The sequence below is a fragment of the Xiphias gladius genome, chromosome 10 (assembly GCF_016859285.1).
Source record: "Xiphias gladius isolate SHS-SW01 ecotype Sanya breed wild chromosome 10, ASM1685928v1, whole genome shotgun sequence".
NCBI classification, from domain to species: Eukaryota; Metazoa; Chordata; class Actinopteri; order Istiophoriformes; family Xiphiidae; genus Xiphias; species Xiphias gladius.
Genome location: NC_053409.1, coordinates 19,449,026 through 19,468,191, shown reverse-complemented (window position 1 = coordinate 19,468,191; position 19,166 = coordinate 19,449,026). Strand labels below are relative to the sequence as shown.

Below are 19,166 nucleotides of genomic sequence, written 5' to 3'. Positions count from 1 at the left end.
TTTTTTTTTTTTAATTTTTTTAAGCGATTTGGTCTAAAGTGACAGTTCATCAGCTTCCCCTACTTCACCTCCAATATAATAACATGTTTTAATGCAGAGTGTTGCCTGTTTCTCAGGACCCCCCTTTAAAACTTAATGATGGAAAAAATTATTAGGTTTGGGCGGTAAGGACCTGTTTTGAACTGCAATAGTTCCCATTAAAAACAAAAAAACCCAGAGAAAAAACAAAAAAAAAGAAAAACGAAACATGGATTGGATCAGAAACAGGCTTTGATTCTACTCTGACTCTTGAACTAAGTTTGGACCTTTTCATTTACATCGCCTGATACACAGGCCAATGCATTTGAATAATGTTTGTATTATTACGGACAAGAGCTAGCAAAAAGCTTCACAAAAGACAGCAGTGATACAAGAAACTGTAATCACTGATCAAAAGCAATTTCCAGGACTGGAGGAAGTCTGTCTTACTTACCATGGCATTATATTTAATGTCCAAAGTTGAAGTCATAATGCCCCTGAATCAGCTAGGGCAAGCAAGTCTAGCTCAAATACAAAAAAAAGTGTAGAACAGCGACAATTCCTATTTTGCATGGCGGGAAGGAATATTAAAATTTGTCTATATTTTTATTCAAAATACAAAGTTTTTGTTTTCAGCCTATTTTTGGTGTCTGTTTTGTTATAATATGAAAAAATTTCAAATCAGGAATAGGAACCAGAATAAATATGCAGACTTGCTCAAATCTGATACCCAAACCTATTAACGATGGGGAACAACTAAGAATGGGGGTGAAACGAGCAACACTTTACATAGAAACACAGACATAAATATGATATGGTTGCCATTTCCACTGAAGCCAAACTTGAGAAAAGTAGGATTCAGATGGCAATAGGTTTGGAGGGAGGAAGAAAAGGCACTCAGATGGTGGACTTGGAGAAGGACACTCGAAGGTGGTGGTTCTCTCCCAGATCGTGGTTGTGGAACTCAATGAGGGACTCAATTGCCTCCTCGACTGAGCCCATCTGGATCAGGGCCATCTTGCGATCTTTTCTGTTAAATAAAGGAGAAAAATGTGTTCCAAAGTGTCAAAAATCTGCCCACTTTGTGTGGGTTGCTTGCTATTTGCTGTGTTGTACTTGAAGGACTGAATTTTCTCAATGCTCTACAAGACATCTTAGTCAGACTCTAAAGAATGAACAATTTATAGCAACTCTTGCTCGAATTGGCTTTGTATTAAATTAAGTTGTAGGGAGTTCTTAAGATTTCAAACCCCAGTGTGGACATAATTCAAAAAAACTGAATGTTAACTGAACGGAGACTTACTGAAAGAACTTGAAGGCCTTGACTGTGGCTCCTGAGCTGGCAAACAGCCTCCTGAGATCATCCTCCACCACAGAAGGCCTATCAGAAGGGAAAAAACAAAAACAAAAAAATCAACATGAAGAATTTATGTGGGTATATATTCCCTTTACTTATTTGTTTATGTACTAGTGTGGTAAAACAAGGCACAAGAGGCCTGATTAAATCTAAAAAAAATTCACCTCTAGAGTAGCATGCTTAGAGAATACTGTCACAACTACTTAATCCAAAGCACTAAATATAGTAAAAATGAGTCAGGACTACAAAAGAAAAGCTTAGAGCACAAAGGCTGCTGCAGCAGCACTCACGGTATGTTGGAGAGGTGGAGTGTTGCAGAGGGTGGGAAGATGTTGGAGTAATTTTTGGAGCCAGGCTTCTTGAAACGATGCAGCGGTGAGTTGCTGTAGTCCTTTGTGAGGCCCTGGTCCTCGTGGCCTTCTCTTGGCAGCTGCACTGTGGTGTGTTTTGACAATGTCACGCGCATGGCCCTGCCATGAAGCCGCTGGCCATTCAGGTGGCTCATAGCTGAGAAACATTAATAGGATAGTCCACACTTGAAACCCTTTAATTGATTTTTAAATCAGTTTCCATCCTACCCTCTCCTTGATACATCGACATCAAATTTCTGAAAAGATTTTCTAAATACTTTGTGTAGTTACCAATGGTTAAATAAATGAAACGTTACATAATCAGTAACAGGCAACCAGCCATTTATCAAAACCTGTACTGTTTGCTTATTTGAGACCCTTAAGTAAAGGCTCAAAACAATGTATGGTAAAATGCAAAAAAATATTAAAGAAAATGCTAGATCAAAGAAAGCAGATAGTGTGTTGTGGGTCTTGAGTGTAGCTACCTAGCTGAGCCTGCGTGCCATCTGACATTTGGATCAGAGCATTTTCCTTTTTATTGAACAGGATCTTCACCCTCATCACATCGCCATACACGCCTAGGGAAGAAGAGGATGATGTCACAATACAAGTGCAACAAAGACCAAGACAGCCTCAACAGGAGCCACACAGCCAATCACAGCAACAAAACAATTTAAACTATCAAATCAGACACATTAATATTCATACTGCTACTAAATGAACACTGTCTGATTAAAAAGTAATTGTCAGGCTATTCAGTAATTCTGTGTGGAATTTCTACAACTAATCCTACATAAGCCCTCTTCGATAACAACTACATAGATTTCAACAGCTAAAATGGTTATGTCTGGGGAAGGGGGAGATGATTTTTTTTGGGGGGGGGATCAGTAGTAAAATGCGTGGTTCTGATCGGTTCGATTGCTCTACAGAAGAAAAAGTTGATTACTTGATCAACTTGAGGGCCTGATAGACATGCAGGAATAAACTAAACATGCACATACCTACATTAGAACAACTGACACAAATTGCAAAAGAATAATATGGTGACATAATCCAAGGGATATGTCAACTAACAATCACTAAAAAAAGCAGCAGCATTTCATCTTTCTCTGTGCTGTTGCTGAGTGACTCAAGGCAACCACACACACACAAAAAAATTCAGCCCGACAAAAATGAAAACTCATGAATTTTCATGGCGCAGAACTACAAAAAAAAAAATTTGTTGACTTTTATCCACTTCCGGAGGGTGATGCTTCAGAATTTAGATCAACTTCTTGTCTCATCCCTGAACAAAATGATCCCTACATTTCTATTTAGTAGAGCAATATTTCCATTGAAGGGCTGTGCTCTTTGAAGATGAAAACTGCAAATATTTTTTGCCCTTGGACATTAAACCATGGTTGATCAAAATTGAATGAAATGCTGCAGCTTTGTGTGGTGTTCTCACCTTACTTTCCTTACACAAACCCACAACAACCAAAACAGGTCATACAAACCCCAAAACAAACAGATACCCCCACCCTTCATAGCCTTGTAGCCTGATGACGAGCCATCAGTGGTTAAAAAAAACAAAGCCAACAACATGAGACAAGACATGCCCACCTTGCCAGGTAACAGTAGTAATAAAAAAGGAGATGAAAGGATGATAACGTACCGAAAAGAATAAAGAGGCAGTGTGGCGTAACGCTCTTTAGAGACAGCAGGGGGAGCAGCGGGGCAGGGGGCCAAAGGGGGAGAGGGAACAGGGGACAGGGGAAAAGAGACGGAGCGGAGTGGAGGACAGTGGAGTGGAGTCGGGACATGTCCGCAGGCCACAGGCAGCGAGGTCCACAGGAAGGCCACAGTACCATGGAGGAAGGAGAGGCATGAGGGACGAAGAGAATGAAGAGAGGACAAGAGAAGGAAGAAAGGATTGAAACAGCGTGAGAGAGGAGGAAGAGATAGACAAAGATGAGGTGGAGAAAAGGGAGATGGTGGAAAGACAGATGATGGTAAAATCAGGGGGACCAAAGAGGTGCCAATGTTGTGTTTTTGTGTTTTCAATTTGTGGGTGTTGTCCAAATTGGGGACAATGAAAAGGGGAGAGAGAGGGTTGGGTTTGGTTGGGTTGGGTTGGGTTGGGTTGGGTGGGAGTAGGAGTGGTTGTAGTAGTGACAGGAGTGGCAGAGGGGAGAGGAGGACAGAGGGAACAATTGGTCATGGGGCGTGCAGTCAGTTTGCAAGAGTTGAGGTGAGGGTGTTTTAAAACAAAAAAAGAGGGAAAGGGGGACAGAGAAAGAAGAGAGAGAAAAAGGAAGTAAAAAACAAGGTCAGTATACACAAAGAAATGTAGTGCTTCAGACAGTAGAACTGGCTAAATTAAAATGCATTGTCACTATGGGAACACTAGAAGAAAAAGAAGAGAAAAAAAGATTAACAATGAAATACAGAAAAAGGCAGAGACAATATTTACTTTTAGATTACAGGTTATGTTTGCTTAAATTATTTTTAATTACATTGTAATAAAAACAGACAAATCTGAATATCAATTATAATAATCGTATAAACTTAAAAACTGGTCTTTAAATTAATATGCTTAATGTGACTACATAACTACAATAAATGTAATGAGTGTGACAGACTACTTATGCATTCTACACACTATATGTATATAAAAAAAAAAAAAGAAAAGAAAAAAAGACCTACATAACGGACATGATGCGTTTCCTTAAAAAAAAATACAAAGAAAAAAGTAATATTGTCTCTCCAACAACTCAAGAATGATTTCAACTAATGGACAAAAATGAAGATATGAAATGGTAAGTTTAAAAAAATAAAAAAATAAATAAAAATAAAATAAAGAAGTTAGTGTTTTGAATAAACTTAAAATTCACAGTGAGCAAAGTGGCAGGTCAGAAATGCAGCAGGTTTGGTCAAACACAGAGAGGTCCTGAAAGAGAAGAAGTTTTGACTTGTTGCCCGCCCTGTTATTCAAAAACAGTGGTCAGGGTACTCCAACTAATGCGATCACATGGTGGTGGGAGATGGGGGGCAAAAACACTGGTTTTTCTTGAACAAATTGATCCAGGTCCATGCATCATAGTTTGAAGAGAAGGCACTGTAATATTTTGATGTTGCTCAGCACTGCACTGAAAGAGGCAGGATGTAGAACTGTTTAAGCCATGTGAGTGTACTGACCTCAGGGTTCAGATTGCTGACCAACAAGACGTTGTGTCCCCCAGAGGCTGTGAGCCCTGATAGGCCGAGCCGGCTGGCAGCTGCTGCTGCAGCCGCCATGCTACCATGGCCCACACCCAGGGATGCCAGGGCACTGGGAATACCAGGCACCGACAGACCTATGTGGAAAAAAAATATTAATTATCATAAGTTTTCTGGACTTTAGATACTATAAATAGCAGACCAATGTTTTGAGAAGGGATACGTGCCTCATTATAAAAGAAACAGCAGGACTGAAAAAAGTTTGTCTACTGACCTGCTGCCTGTTGGATGGCAAAGGTTGGGGGGAAGGCATGTGCTCCACCATAGGGAGAGGCTGAGATTATGCCTGGTGCAGCTGGGACAAGAGAAAACAAACAAAAATAAAAATACAAACTTCGCCATTAAATGTGTACCTGCAATAATAAGAGTTTGAAAAAAAAAAAAAAACCACCCGAAGAATTCAAACCAGAAAACGCTTACAAACAATTAAACTGGTAAATCAAGGACACACTCGAAGTATAACCTAGAAGTGCTAAATCAAAGGCAACTGGATTATGCATACACAGGCTTGTTGAGATTTATGGATCCGATCAGAACCAATACAAAAACTGCCTTAAATCATGTCCCAATCTTACCAAATGCAGCGGCAGCCATGGTCTGGTGATCAATGGAGGGCTGTGAATCTGCAGTTGGGAGGTCTGGCCGGGTGTAATCCCTGCTCTTGTCATTGTTGTACTTGACATTGAGGCTGGTGAGCTTGGAGAAGCTAATTCTCAGGGTACAGCAGGCATTGTAGATGTTCTGTCCATCCAGAGACTGAAACAAATGTTGCAGCATTAGGCTTAGGATAATGTCTGTGGTGAGTAATTTTATCTACGGTTTCATGTTTGATCAATTGGTCCCGCAGTTTACAAACTTCACTGTTACTGCAATAGCTTGCTTTAAATTGTTTAATTTCTCATGGCCAGCCTTAACCCTTTGGAATGTGACAAAGCACCCAATGACCTGTTACCCAATGGTAACAACCTCAGACTGAAACATCATGACACAGAGAATTAGTTGTGCCAATCTTACCAGTTTAGCGTGCTGGGCTGTCATGCCATCAGCATACTGGATCAGAGCCTGGAACTGGTTGTTCTTAGTGAAAGTGATAATCTTCAGCACAGTGCCAAACTTAGAAAAAATCTGGAGGGGAGACAGCATAATTAGGGATGTCTTTATGATAACACACTTAGGATTTTCATTACAACTATACTGGAGGATTAACAAGGCATATTTATATATCTTTTAAACAAGAGTCTCAATGTTACCGACATGCATATTTTATTTATGTTGTAACCACAGATTTGCAAAGTATCTTGCAAACAATATAAATGCGAGCAACAGGCTCAATTTGTCAGTCACATAATGATGAGAAGAGAAAAGCGGCAAATGCAAAAACAATGAAGTATCAAAATATATTTATAGTAGCTGAGTGGGTAGTATAGCACGTGGTCATGTTATTTGTAAGTTTGCACAAGTCAAAATCTGTAAATGCTGTATGTGATGCTGCAAATCACCTAATGCTGTACAGCTAGTTGTTCAACTGCTAATTTTACACAATGACTGCAACAGAACAAAAAGGTCACCTACGGTAATTAATGGCAGATGTTAAACTATTTGTAATGTTAAAAAAACAAACAAACAAACAAAAAAAACATACTGTAAATGTCAAGATTTTTTTTTATGTTTGAGACCAATGGCAAGCTTGAAAATAAAAACTCTGATCAACTGGTTGTAAAGCCAGTCAACAAGCAAACTCCACCACTCACACTCAAAGGCCTGTTTAAAGGCCTGTAATAAGAAAGGGAACTGACAAGCAAATAAATTAAAAAACAACTAGCAAGCATATAATATGCCATAGTTGAAATTGAAATCTATAAATTAACTGCATAACTTTTGTGGCTCAATTCGTAAGTCTACAACAACAAACGTCAGTGTTTTATTTTGCTAAAACTGAAACTTTAAAAAAAAAGTTTTTTGTTTTTTATCCTACTATATTTTTCTATCACTATCCACAAACAAAACTACAAAATTTGCCTGTACCTGATGTAGTACATCCAGGGTGACTGGGTAGAAGAGGTTTTCCACTATGACTCTGAGTACGGGGCTTTGAGACGCTGCTCCTCCCATGCTACTTGCGTCTGCGGAAATGGCCATGCTTCCCATCCCTCCTCCGTGCAATGCATTGACTGCCTGCAGAGCTGCCTGGGCACGCTTAGGGGGAAAAAGTCAAAGGAACTTCTTAACATGGAATGAGAAAAGTACGCTAATGTGGGTGACATTTTTTGTGCAAGGCAAGTGCCATATTTTCAGCTTACAGTTTCATGTGGTTTGCCTGCAAAATTCCACAACAGTTACAATAAAACTAGGGTAATTATTACCTTTATATAATTATTTACCATTATTTGGTCTACACTGCAAACTACTAGGCAAAACATCACCTTGCAGTGTTTATTTTTTATAAATAATAACAAAAGTTCAATCAAAACAGTCAATATGAAGAGCAAGGAAGTGTATGCATGCTTGACAATGAGTCCTTACCACTTGGTTAGGGGAGTTGTCCGTCTTGAGCTCCTTATGGGTTGAGTATTGCATGTAAATGGGGTGGTTTCTAATGACGGGGGTGACAGAGGAGTAGTAGCTCACCATTGTCTGTGCACACTCCTCACTGTTTAGTTCCAAGAACGCCTGCAGGGGAGGATGGAGGAAAACATTCAATGTTTCATCCCGTCAATGTGATACAATAATGTATCACCCTGAAGCAATGTTTATTAAGCATTCTTAACTTTGCAGATTTGTTGCAAACCCTTCTACTTAAATGCACTGTCTATTTTTACCAAAATTTCATTTGAGATCTTTATTGGGTTTGACATAGAACTGCTGGATAAAGAAAACAGGAGATAATTAAGAAATTCAAGAGGGATTAAATGTCTTCCTCCAGAAATCTCAGCAAGAAGGCATGTCTCCCTACCCAATAAACTACAAGGATGTAACAAAAGTCATTATCATTTTCAAGTCAGGACAAAAGCCTAGAAAACCGATCCCTTGTCCCAAGCCTAAAGAGAAATTTCATCCAGGAGTGCGAACCATACAGGTTTGGTGAGCAGACCTGCATTTATATCTTTCCTTACCTGGTTTTTCCCTTTCAGCATCAGCAGATTAGTGACCTTCCCAAAGGGCAGTCCCAAACCAATAACCTCAGCCTCGTTTATGTCGTTGGGCAGTTTGCGTACATGGACCACGCGTGACGGAACACCAGGACTGCGGACGTCACCTTTGAATTTTTTGCTGTCGTTGCCATTGGCTGCAAGAGAAAACAGAGGCAGGTACAATCATGGAGGGAACAGAAGGCGCTGGTTCTTCTTGAATAATGGATTGATCGTCATGGCAACACAAACAACACAGACAAGACAAGCGCTTCAATAGAAAGGATTCACCCCTCCATGGCAACCCCCCTACCTGAGTTCATGATATAGGGCCCGTTGGATATGCAGGAAGAAAAGAGTTCGTCGGATCCCCTCTGCAGAAGGAGAGAAAACAATGGTTCACTTCACTGTGATCACCATTGAGGGCACAGCATGGCAGGTGGAGAGCACAGCTCTCATATTACTAAGCCATTGTGTGATAAAGGAGGAAGTAATCTGATAACCAAAAGAGGATCGAGCAAACACGCTTGAGAAGAGCTCCACCTTCCTAACCAACAAGAATTCAGTGACCTAGCTTGTCAGCAGGGATATTTGACTCCCTATAATAATCGTGTCTTCCCATTTCATTTTATCCTCTTCTCTAACAGTACTATCTAGTTAAAAACTTTAAAGTCACGGTCATGATGGGCTATAATTTCTTACTCTGGGCAATGTGCCAAATTATTAGGTTTTAATGCCAATCACACTCAAGGAGGAACAGCTACTATTCAGCTTGAGTCACACAACTAAGCATTTACAGCTTAGCTTAACAGCAGCTGTCAGTTAGTACAAGCCATCTTCTCATAATTCAGGAAGAATAACACACTGAAGCCTTCTGGATCAGAAGACAAGATGGAGATACTCCCAGCTCACACTCGTTTACTGTCAGCTGAAAAAGCCTCGCCCAGCCTCTCTCTCTCTCTTCAGTAGATATAAAGTGCTGTTTCAGGGCTGTTCTCGTGGCTCTCTGTGTTTGTGGTTGTGCGAGATGAAGTATTGCAGTCACAAGAAGTGGCTCAGCAGCCTTAGCTCTACAGCACTCTACAATGACGGTCCTGTTCAGGCTGAGACTAGGGGCATTGTTACATGGCAGCACACACACATATGGAGCCCAGAGGACTCTCTGGGAGTTGAAGAGCCCTGCAGTGTTTTAACAACAACCAGTTATGCAGGTTTGCTAACATTCTTCCCCGCCTAGCATGTCTTGGCTTTTAAATATGCAAAGGTTATGGCGGTGGTGGGGTTCCTGGTCAGGCTGCAAGGTCTACTCACAAAAGGCATGGATAAGGTAATCTGAGAGGGGACATTTGGTGCTACCGCTACACATTGTAATGGAGTGGTTTGGGGTACTGAGACAGTTGTTATGAGAGCACAACACTGTAAGCTGTAGTATAAACTAGCCTTTGACTTCCAGATGGTTTGGCTGACTCAGTTACTCTCACTCTGAGGCCCACGCAAACAGGGTCTGCTATCGCAATTCATGAACTACAAAGACATTCCAATGCCTTTTCACTGTGGTTTCAGGATCAGGAACCTGCTCCTTTGGTCAATGTTTAAATCTTGACATAAATGGAATGCATACATGAAATGCAATCACTTGTACAGCCTGTAAGCCAGTCTCTGACAAGAATTATATGATCAATGTTTAGTAAGCAGTGGGTGCAACTGGAAGGAGCATGGGACAGAGCTCTTACCTCTCAATAGGAGTATTAAGCCAAAAATTTTGTCTAGAACAAGGATGTAGTAGTAAAAATATGAGTATTAAAAAAGATTCACAACACAGATTACAATGAATGGATTAGAGTGGTGTTTTCTACTTGGTGGGAATAAAATGTAAAAAACAATATTTTTGCTTGATAAATGGGCCAAGGGGGCAATGCAAGCCATGAGAAATGAAGGAAGTGGCTCCAGCCTGACTCAATGGTCATGGGCGGGCTGTGTCACATCATCAGTCAGCAGACTCACTGCAAACAGGAAGAGCAGTGAGATCAGGCCTGCTTCCAGTGTTTTGCTAAACTTCCCCGTGAGTACTGATGGTTACTGTTCTATGGTTGGAGTCTCTTTCTCTCTACCCCCCACTTCCTCATTCTAATAATAACCACAGAGCTAAGTGTACAGTGCAGAGCAGGAACGTCAAGTCACATTCAAATCAAAGGACTTACTATTGACAGAAAAATATAACTATAACTTTCGCAGATAGTTTTGTAGAGAGTGCTGAGCAGCACAAAGAAAGTTAAGTTACAAAGACAGTAAAACAAAAATAGAGCTTATAAATGGTCTTTTAGTTGAGTCCAACGCAGTGCCAAACCCAACACAAACCCACTAAATGTGTATCGACTTGGTCACATCCTTTGTTTGCTCAGAGCGCTGACAGTATAATGGTAACCGTCAGGAGATGATGACACATTGCTGGCCCACATACTGAAACTGTGGAGCAACTTCCTTTCAGTGACAATGGCAGTACCTTGGACTTAATTTTACAAGGAAATATAGACTGGAGGCAATTTCCCTGCTCCATACACTGCATCACACCTGGGTTTCATTGCATCAAAGAAAGAATAAAACCACCTGGATCTTACACGGTAACTAAATCTGAGATGATTCATTTGTACATGCTTCTGCAAGCAACCTAATTTTGGCCTCTGCTGGGGTGTTGGTGGTTGGTTCTCAGAAAAAGCACAAAGGAGAGGAGCACAGGTACAGACATGTTTGTTCAGTGTGATCGTCCTTTGTCAGTGGAGGGGGCAGGGAGCTGTGCCTCACCAGGGGGCTGGAGGGGGAGATTGGAATGCGACCGCGGAATGCCAGACACTCTGCCCAGACGGAATAATTACAGATTCCAGCAAGGCAGCACTCCATAACTCAGCATCATCATTACCACAGCATATCAAATCCAGAAAACAGGAAAGGTTTTAGAAGGAAACACACCAGGAGACAAATCCCGACCATCGATCAGCACCCATTAAATGACGCTTTGTTAATCATGTCGAAAACAACAAGCCAAATTGAATGATGAATAGAGGGGGTGGGGTGTGTCCCTGTTATGGGCATGTGTATCAGAGTGCTTGTTTAAACAGTGAAAAGACCTTTGGCCGGGAGGATGAGAATGGTTGCAGGAGGATGGTATGAGCTTTAAGTTGAGATCAATTACTCCATCTACACATAGCTGCCCTAGGCCATGTTACCAAGGATGACTACTTAGGAAGGTATTTTTATTGGGTATGAAAATTGAAACCAGCTAGGTGCAAAAACAAAAAACAAAAACTAAACAAAAAACGTGTTCCTTCTTCAACACGTTTGCGCATGCAAACACTGATATTTCAATTACATAAGCAGGACTGAACATTGGACAATACTTTTCTGCTGATCTGTTTTACTAGTGCTGGTAGAGTGGTCTTGTGATAGAATGAGATTGGATAAAGATCTAGCACTCGGGCAGGATTCAGCTGCTTTCTTAACATTCCAGTAAAGCCAACAGCCTATTAAAGAACACAGAAAATAAACAGCAGGAAGTTTCATTTCCCCCAACAGTCACACAACCCAACAGAAACAGGGCAGGAAAACATAAAGCCCCACCTCAGATAGTCTATTATAATTGAATTATCAAATACACCATGTCCACAGTCCTGAGAGTTGCTGCAACCTCCATGTGCTGACCATTCGATTGTATTTCATAAATCTTTAAAAGGAGAGTCAGCCTGCAACTGCAAACTCATTACACATGAGAAATGGCTTTAGACAGCAGTTCTGTAATTATAGAGGAAGGACTCGCAAACTGACAGACTATGTGTCTCAAGTCCCCAGTGTTGGCACAGTTGTTTTCCATTTCCATTCTGACTTGTAAAAAGTTTCTGAAACCTCTGTTTCCTAAAAATGTATTTAGCTGCAGTTGGATACATCTAGAAATCCATGTCACATTTAGAAATAGGTAAATACAATGAAAACTCATCTGATTTCAGCGCTATTATGATGAAAATTCTAATTCCAGCACAAATGTCCCCATATTGTAAAGGGTATAAATGACAAAATAGGAGACATTATTCAGCTACAAAACTTAGTGGAACTTTAAACTTGCAAATGAGTGCTCTCCTGGTACATCAATGTATGTACTTTGCAAAGACAATGTCAAGAGTTTAACATAACTACAGACAAATTTTAACTATTGGGATTTATTCTGTAGTTTAGTCAGTGAAATGAGGGAAAGTGAAAAGAAAAAAGAGCTGCAAAGAGAAGATGACTCAATAATTGCCTACCTTTGTGCCAACTGATATGTCATGGACACTGCTGTTAAAGAAAAAAGGTTCCTAATTAGACAGGAAATCAAAGAAAAATAACCATAATCTGTAATGAGATCCAGTTTAAAAATCAAACAAAAGAGTAGAGAATTCCACAGTCTTGAAACACGCATCCATACAAAATGAAAGATATAGTACTGGTCAACCAAAAGGAAACCAAATTCCAAATTCAGATATGAGAACATGAAATTCACAAAGCACCACAGAAAACTGAATATTTCAAGCTAAAGTCGGACATGCAAAAATATACAAAATACTTACTCAATTTCAGGGACGTAGCCGGATCCCAGAGGGTACAAGTCAGCGTCTAGGCGGCTGTAGTGGATAGGCAAAACACAAGAGAAAACTTCAGTGGCACAAATAATAATGAAACTAATCTCCACCAACACATTTACGTTAAGCGTATTGGAGGGCGAACTCCAGCCAGCGTTCACTCCGCTATCGAAGTACCATAAACTGTCAGATTCGGATGATCAAAAGATGAGAATACGGTTGAATGAAGCAATACCCTATTGTGTATCCTACTCAGTTTAGATAACCCGGTGTAGAAGTCTCAGATTCAATCAACATGAAATGTTCAGGCCAGACATCTTCAACATGGCCCTGGCACTCAGCAGACAAATGAATGCGGAAATGAGACACGTTGCTTTAGCTAGCGCTCGAGTTCCCGTGAAACCAACTTACCGAGGTACATTTAGCCAACGTTAACTAAACACTGCGTTAGAAAACGGCAGAGCTGCCACTGTGTTCCTAAAACGAAAAAGTTTATCCATATGTCGGCTCTCATCAAGTTACGTTTGCCAAGCGTTAGTGCCGTTTACATTGTGCGATAAAAACGCTCCACGCAACTAAGGTTTATTAGCTTGCGACGGCTAGCAGCTGCTAGTTAGCTTACGCTCCTGCTAACTGTTGCATGTTTTGATGAAAAAACAGTTTCAAGTTAACTTTTCCTGTCTAACGGTTAAGCGAAGCAGCCATCGGAATCGGGCAAATTTAAAAAGCCACCCATATATGAAAAGAAGGTACTCAACGGTTGGTTTGTCTTGAAAAAATAAGTCTTACGTGTTGTTCTTTTTCACTTACCCGTCCATTGCACAAGAAAAAAACTGCAGGTCTGAAGCGAAGGTAGGGCGGCAGACTTGCTTGATTTTCTTACAAAATGGCTGAACACACGGAGGCGAGCGCTGATTAGTCCAGGCACTTCCAAGAGCCAAAAACAGGCGGGGACCAGCCTCTGCTGGAGTCGCCATTGGACAAGAAGACCATCATTTGGTGAAAAAAGAAGGCCGCGGCAAATTTCCAGTACATCATATCAAGTGGTAATGTTTGATAGAGTTTGATGTGACGAAACGTCTCTTTCGGTCAGCACGTTAACACGCTGAAATGAAAGAGGGGCAGCCGGTCTAGGTTTTTCCCCAAAGCCGGTGCCAGGGGGACAAGCATGAAGTTAATTTTACACTGAGTTGTCAGTTTATTAAGTAACCCAAGCCTGAAACTAATGCCGTCTAATACAACAGTGCCGCAATGAATCTTCCTTTCGCGAAGGTTTCAGTGTTTGTTGAAACGGCGTTTAGAGGGGTGTCGATTCGACTGTGTGACCATTTTTGGAGGATGTTGAACGGCTTCGCGTTATGGTGACATCTGTTCCTATTATTTTGTTCGCCCCGTTCAAAGCAGCGGGGGTAGTGTAAACAACAGACAGCTCTTTGTAAAAATGCAATGCAGTCCCGCAGTAGCACAAAATGCAGCCTCTAAATTGATCATGCAGTTGAGTCAACACCTCTTTGACACAGTTTCAACAAAAACTGAACATTATAACCTTCGCGAAGGTTGGATTTATTGAAGGACAGTTGTATTAGACTGCATTAATTTTAGCTGGGTGTTCCTAATACATTGACAACTGAGTGTTTGGTCCCTCATTAGACTTTTTAGATATACAGTACATGCCAGGAGCATAGACACACCTCCAAATGTGAACACTAAGCATTTTGTTTCAGTGGTGCGTTTAAATCAGCTCCAGTGTCCAATTCAGTGGTTAAAAAGAGCAGTGGTGGAGGAAGTATTGAGATCCTTTACTTGAGTAAAAGTTGATACTCCATTGCAACAGTTACTTCCATTATTGAAGAATCTGCTGATTTGTTATATCAGTTATAATCAATCAATCATTTGGTCGATATAATGTCCGAAAATGGTGAAAAAAATGCCTGCTGCAGTTTCCCAGAGTCCAAGGTTTTTAAAAGTAAGCTTACTTTTGTCAATGGCAAAGAAAGGAATCAAATTCTAACATTTAAAAAAGCTGAAACCAGAGAATGTTTGACATTTTTGCTTAAAAAATGATTAAAGGTATTTTTCAGTTAGGCAATCAAAATAATTACTGATTAATTTTCTGTCACCTGGCTATATATTAAATGTTATTGTTCAATTATTCATACTGATGCATTAATATTTAAGCAGGAATTTTATGCCAATAGTGTGTAGCCATTGTTAACTACTTCATTTGGGTAATTTAATGGGTAACAGTGCTTCATATTTTATTAGCTCATCATACAAAATATTAAACTAGTAGCTTAGCTGTCAAATAAAAAGGTAGTGTACAGTAGTAGGCTACAGTATTTTCATCTGAAATATAGTGGAGTTTAAGTACTAAGTATCATTAAACTAAAATACTTTATTAAATTGCAAATAGGCTACCTCATAATTTTAGCGTAAGTACAGTGCTTGAGTAAATGCACTAAGTCTCAGTGATTTCACCACTGTAAATGAGACAAAAGTCACTAAGGTTTGGGAGAGTCAAGCTGTAATTCTTTTATATTAGTGTAGCCTTCTTCCCTTCATCCCATTTTAAACATTTTGGATTTATGAATCCCGCTTTAGAAGGCTGGGGGAAAACAAAATTCAAAGGCAGAAAATAAAATTACTATACAGTCCCAGAGTACTTATTCATGATGTCAACAATATAGATGTAAGTCGCCTGCAAAAAAGAGGGCAAGTCTGATCCTATCTAGAGGAGTGTACAAAGTCTCAGTGACTAACATTCTGAGGACCTATTCAAATGTACAGTTGGTGTGAAATATCCGGATTCATTCACTCAGTGCGATGTGTGAACAGCAGATCTGGTTTAGGTAGAGACAACACAAAGAAGATTGTAATTGCCCTGATACTGTAGTTTGTTAGCACAACGTGCCATGTCGTGAAAATCAACAACATACCCAGGCTGAAAAATCTTCACACATTGCACAGAGTGTATGGTAAGGGTATGGATAATTGCTTGGATTGGGTCGCTGCCCATGTGGGTGTGGAATACTGTGTAGGCATAACCATATTATCCAAGCAGCCACTGACAATCAGTTAATTTCAAAGTCCCATTCTATTGAGTTAAGATGGGTTAATACCTATACAATTGTTGGATCCAAAGGGCAAGAGTACTGGGATGACAATAAAACAGGTAAAACAAATACAACAGCCTGTTGGTATTACCGCAAGAGGGTAGTGTAGGGCCCAGAAGGACATGAACGTAACATACATAGCTCAATAACACACCACTTAAGGTATGTCAACACCCAACAGGGGCACGTGCACCCTCTATATAAGCAGAATCAGTTGAACATATGGCATTAAAAACCAATGAACTGGAAGCAAAACACGATAACATTTTTTAGAAACTTTCATTAGGGACGGTACTGTGAACTATATGGTCATAAAGAGGTCTAGGAAAGAATTTATTTCTCCTAATTTATTTTGTTGCCTACAAATATGTTATGTACCTGTATGCCGGCTTGGTAATATGAAGATGAAGAGGAAGGAAGAGAGGCTCTCAGACAAAGGAACACACAATTTTTTAATTCATCCCATTGACAGACTTACTAGTTTGTATCACCGTGTTAGGAAATGCGATGAAAGCACTGAATGATATGGTGTCTTCAAAAATGTAGTAGTATTGAGAAGTAACACAAACCCAGATAGAGTGGCCAATGACAGCAGTACAAAGTTGCAAACTGTCACAGTTGGTGATGTGTGTGAATAAGGTATGTAATTTGTTCCCAGAAAATATGAGCCATGGATATCTGCTGGTTCAGAGAGACTGCTGCAGTACCAAGGACTACATATTGATTGTTTCCCATAAGTGTTGGAAAGGAAGGATTTTTTTTTGGTTTGTGAATGAGGTTAGATTTTAAAGGAAAATTTGTTTTATTGTTTTTTTTAATATTATGGTTGTGTGCCCATCGTAATTTGTGTCTCATACTGGGGTAGCTGAGGCTTATATTTGACAAACTAATCACAGAGGAAAGGAAGTTATTGGTACTTGTTACCATAGCAGCAATTAGATTTTGCTTATCCCTCATAGGGCTGATTGGGATGATTTATGCGTGCCATCCTTCAACAGATTTGTGTTGGGTCTTCTTATCCCAGAAATGGAATTTTCTCCTTTTCCTTTCAAATTCTTTGAAATTAAACCCTCTATTTTATTTCCAATTACCCGTGACTTTTTATATTCCCCTGCTCCCATCCAGGAAGTTACTGTTTTTCATTTATGCTTGTGTGAGAGTGTGGAAAAGCATTGTCAGAGTCGTGACCTAAAAACAGCACACAATATATTCTCTGTCTTGTGATGTGGAACAGTTTTTCAGCTTCCATTAAATGGTAAAATCTGGCTCATCACAGAGAATGCAATTACAAACAAAATATGCCACATTCATACTGGGCCCAAGAGAATTTTCAAATTGCTATTTATCATAGGCAGTGCTGCTGCAGCAAAAAGCAATTTAATTATAGCTGCTGTGTTGAATAGTGCATAACTCACCTCCCTCTGATGAATGCCCTTTTTCAAAGCCTCTCCTTCTATGTCTCCCAAATTCACCCTCATTCTTTGGCACACACACACACACACACACCTTACAATATTTATTGACAAAAAAATAAGATTCATTTACAATACAGTAGACGGATGCTCTCTAGTGGCATGATCTGGGAAGTGCACGTTACAGAATACTCGAACCCACTGGTATCCAGTTTGGAAGCTGGAATCCCATCTACTGCATGCTCAGTATGCTAGTGCTCGAACTACTCCCTGGACTTTTCTTTTTTATGTTTTGATCATGTCCTCTTTCAAATCACATATCTTACCTTACTATTCTAATTTATCCCCTCTCTATAACTGAGGGGTATTTAATTGTGTATCAATTTCCTTCTCTTATCACTAGCCAGTGTGTTAGTCCTTTAAAAATGTAAGGTTTATCTGCCTATAATTGTGTGTATGTCTCCCAGAAGGGTGTCCTCTACCCATCCTTGACTCCATCAGCTAAGATGCCAAAACCACACACATCATTAACTGTGGCTTATGTGTACCGTTCCAGCTACATTGTGCATACATTTGGCTAATTACATACACACTTATCTGACTTGCTGTAAACAAACAGTAGTTTTTATTCAAGATTAAACATTTAGACGACCACAGAATAGATGAACAGGCGTTGGTCTAACACAAGGTTGCTTTTTCTCCTGCTGTCCCAGAGACCCACTATTAAGCAAAGCTTTAGCTAAACAAATGTTTCTCTGTGTATACATACAGTATGTATGTATGCGCATTCCTGTAGATATACACACAGATATACGTGTGTATATACTGTATATACATAGACTGTCAGTTAGTCTCCTGCATAAAGTTTGTATCCCTCAAAATGTTGAAAATGCGTTGCATGTAGGTCGGCTTTTGATAAGAGTTTCTTGTATGTGTTGGATAAAAAAAACTTCTGTCAATTACAGTAAACTTAATCAAACAACTTTAAAAAGTTTAAATAGGGAACAGGATACGAAATTTTTCAAGACACCAACAGTAGTCTGCATATTACCTACCATTTGAGCTGCACTTATTTATAGTCACTGTGTGAAAAATTTGAGTGATATTCTGCTATACTTGTGTCGTGACCCTCCAGAGTAGAAGGCAGTGTTTCCAGTGGGTCATCATAACCTGGAGCAGAGCAAGAAAAAACCTGGTCTAAAAATGGCGGCAGACGGACAAGTCCAACCAACGGAACCTGACAAAGGCACAAACAATACACGCATTAAAAAAAAAAAAAAAATTACACACATCAAATACAATATACCGCTTTGCAACAAGGCCATAGGAAAGAAAAAACATGAGCCAATATAAGATACAAAGTTTCAAGTTGTACAATTACAGTGGAACTGTACATATGGAAAACATAGACTATATTTCATCCGTCTATGCCTGTTGACCCGCCTTTGGAATGTTAGAGGGGATAATTTCTCTGGTGGTAAATATTGGCTGGACTTGAGAAAATGCATCTGGCACTGAAGGTTGCAAAAGACTCTCTTATTCAACAAGTATATGCAGGAGGCAGTAGATTCCAACAAGCCCCTCACCAGTGCTTTGCGTAAGACAGAGGGAACAAGCTGAACAAAAGTTGGTGGATGGAGAGTATTAGACGAGACTCGGGATTAGCACCAACGTCAGAGATTTTTGAACTGTGTGTCTGTTTGACGATGAGGAAGGAACAGTGTGATAACGAGATGATGGTGATGGTGTGAAGATGAATGAGAGACATGGACGAGTCTGAGGGGAGCAGAAGCATTGGTGGCATTGAGCCAGACCATCCATGGCTTCTACTGTCTGCCAAGCAAGTGAGGAGACCAGGGTCAAAATGTATTTCAACAGAATTTCAGGGCTTTGAATTGCTGTAGTGCATATGCATGCTTTGTC

At 40.0% G+C, this 19,166-nt stretch overlaps 1 protein-coding gene across 5 annotated transcripts; it reads right to left on the bottom strand.

Moving 5' to 3' along the window:
- LOC120795302 (polypyrimidine tract-binding protein 1-like) lies at nucleotides 1-13,865 on the bottom strand. 5 transcript variants are annotated; one of them, XM_040137114.1, is made up of 16 exons: nucleotides 13,529-13,865; nucleotides 12,707-12,760; nucleotides 12,404-12,431; nucleotides 8,425-8,485; nucleotides 8,097-8,269; nucleotides 7,507-7,653; nucleotides 7,009-7,179; nucleotides 5,998-6,108; nucleotides 5,559-5,739; nucleotides 5,198-5,278; nucleotides 4,903-5,060; nucleotides 3,380-3,413; nucleotides 2,211-2,303; nucleotides 1,666-1,882; nucleotides 1,322-1,399; nucleotides 1-1,048 (listed from the first exon to the last, which is right to left on the bottom strand). In XM_040137114.1, exons 1-16 carry the CDS (start codon nucleotides 13,693-13,695, stop codon nucleotides 916-918), a joined length of 1,887 nt encoding a protein of 628 aa, XP_039993048.1. In that variant the 5' UTR covers nucleotides 13,696-13,865; the 3' UTR covers nucleotides 1-915. The 5 variants fall into 5 exon arrangements, with proteins under 5 accessions (XP_039993048.1, XP_039993047.1, XP_039993049.1 ...); XM_040137113.1 differs by having other exon boundaries at nucleotides 12,404-12,434; nucleotides 13,529-13,863; XM_040137115.1 differs by lacking the exon at nucleotides 13,529-13,865 and adding an exon at nucleotides 13,477-13,503 and having other exon boundaries at nucleotides 12,404-12,434.
- Between the last annotated feature and the right edge of the window lie 5,301 nt (nucleotides 13,866-19,166).

What these genes read in the sequence shown, in the direction of transcription:
- LOC120795302 (XM_040137113.1), bottom strand. Translation starts at nt 13,695, where the DNA reads ATGGCGACTCCAGCAGAGGCTGGTCCCCGCCTGTTTTTGGCTCTTGGA. An exon ending in CAGCCCAGCACGCTAAACTG is followed by an intron (nt 5,740 to 5,997) that starts GTAAGATTGGCA and finishes CATTTGTTTCAG; the next exon opens with TCTCTGGATGGACAGAACAT. An exon ending in CTGCCTCTTTATTCTTTTCG is followed by an intron (nt 2,304 to 3,379) that starts GTACGTTATCAT and finishes CTTCTTCCCTAG; the next exon opens with GCGTGTATGGCGATGTGATG.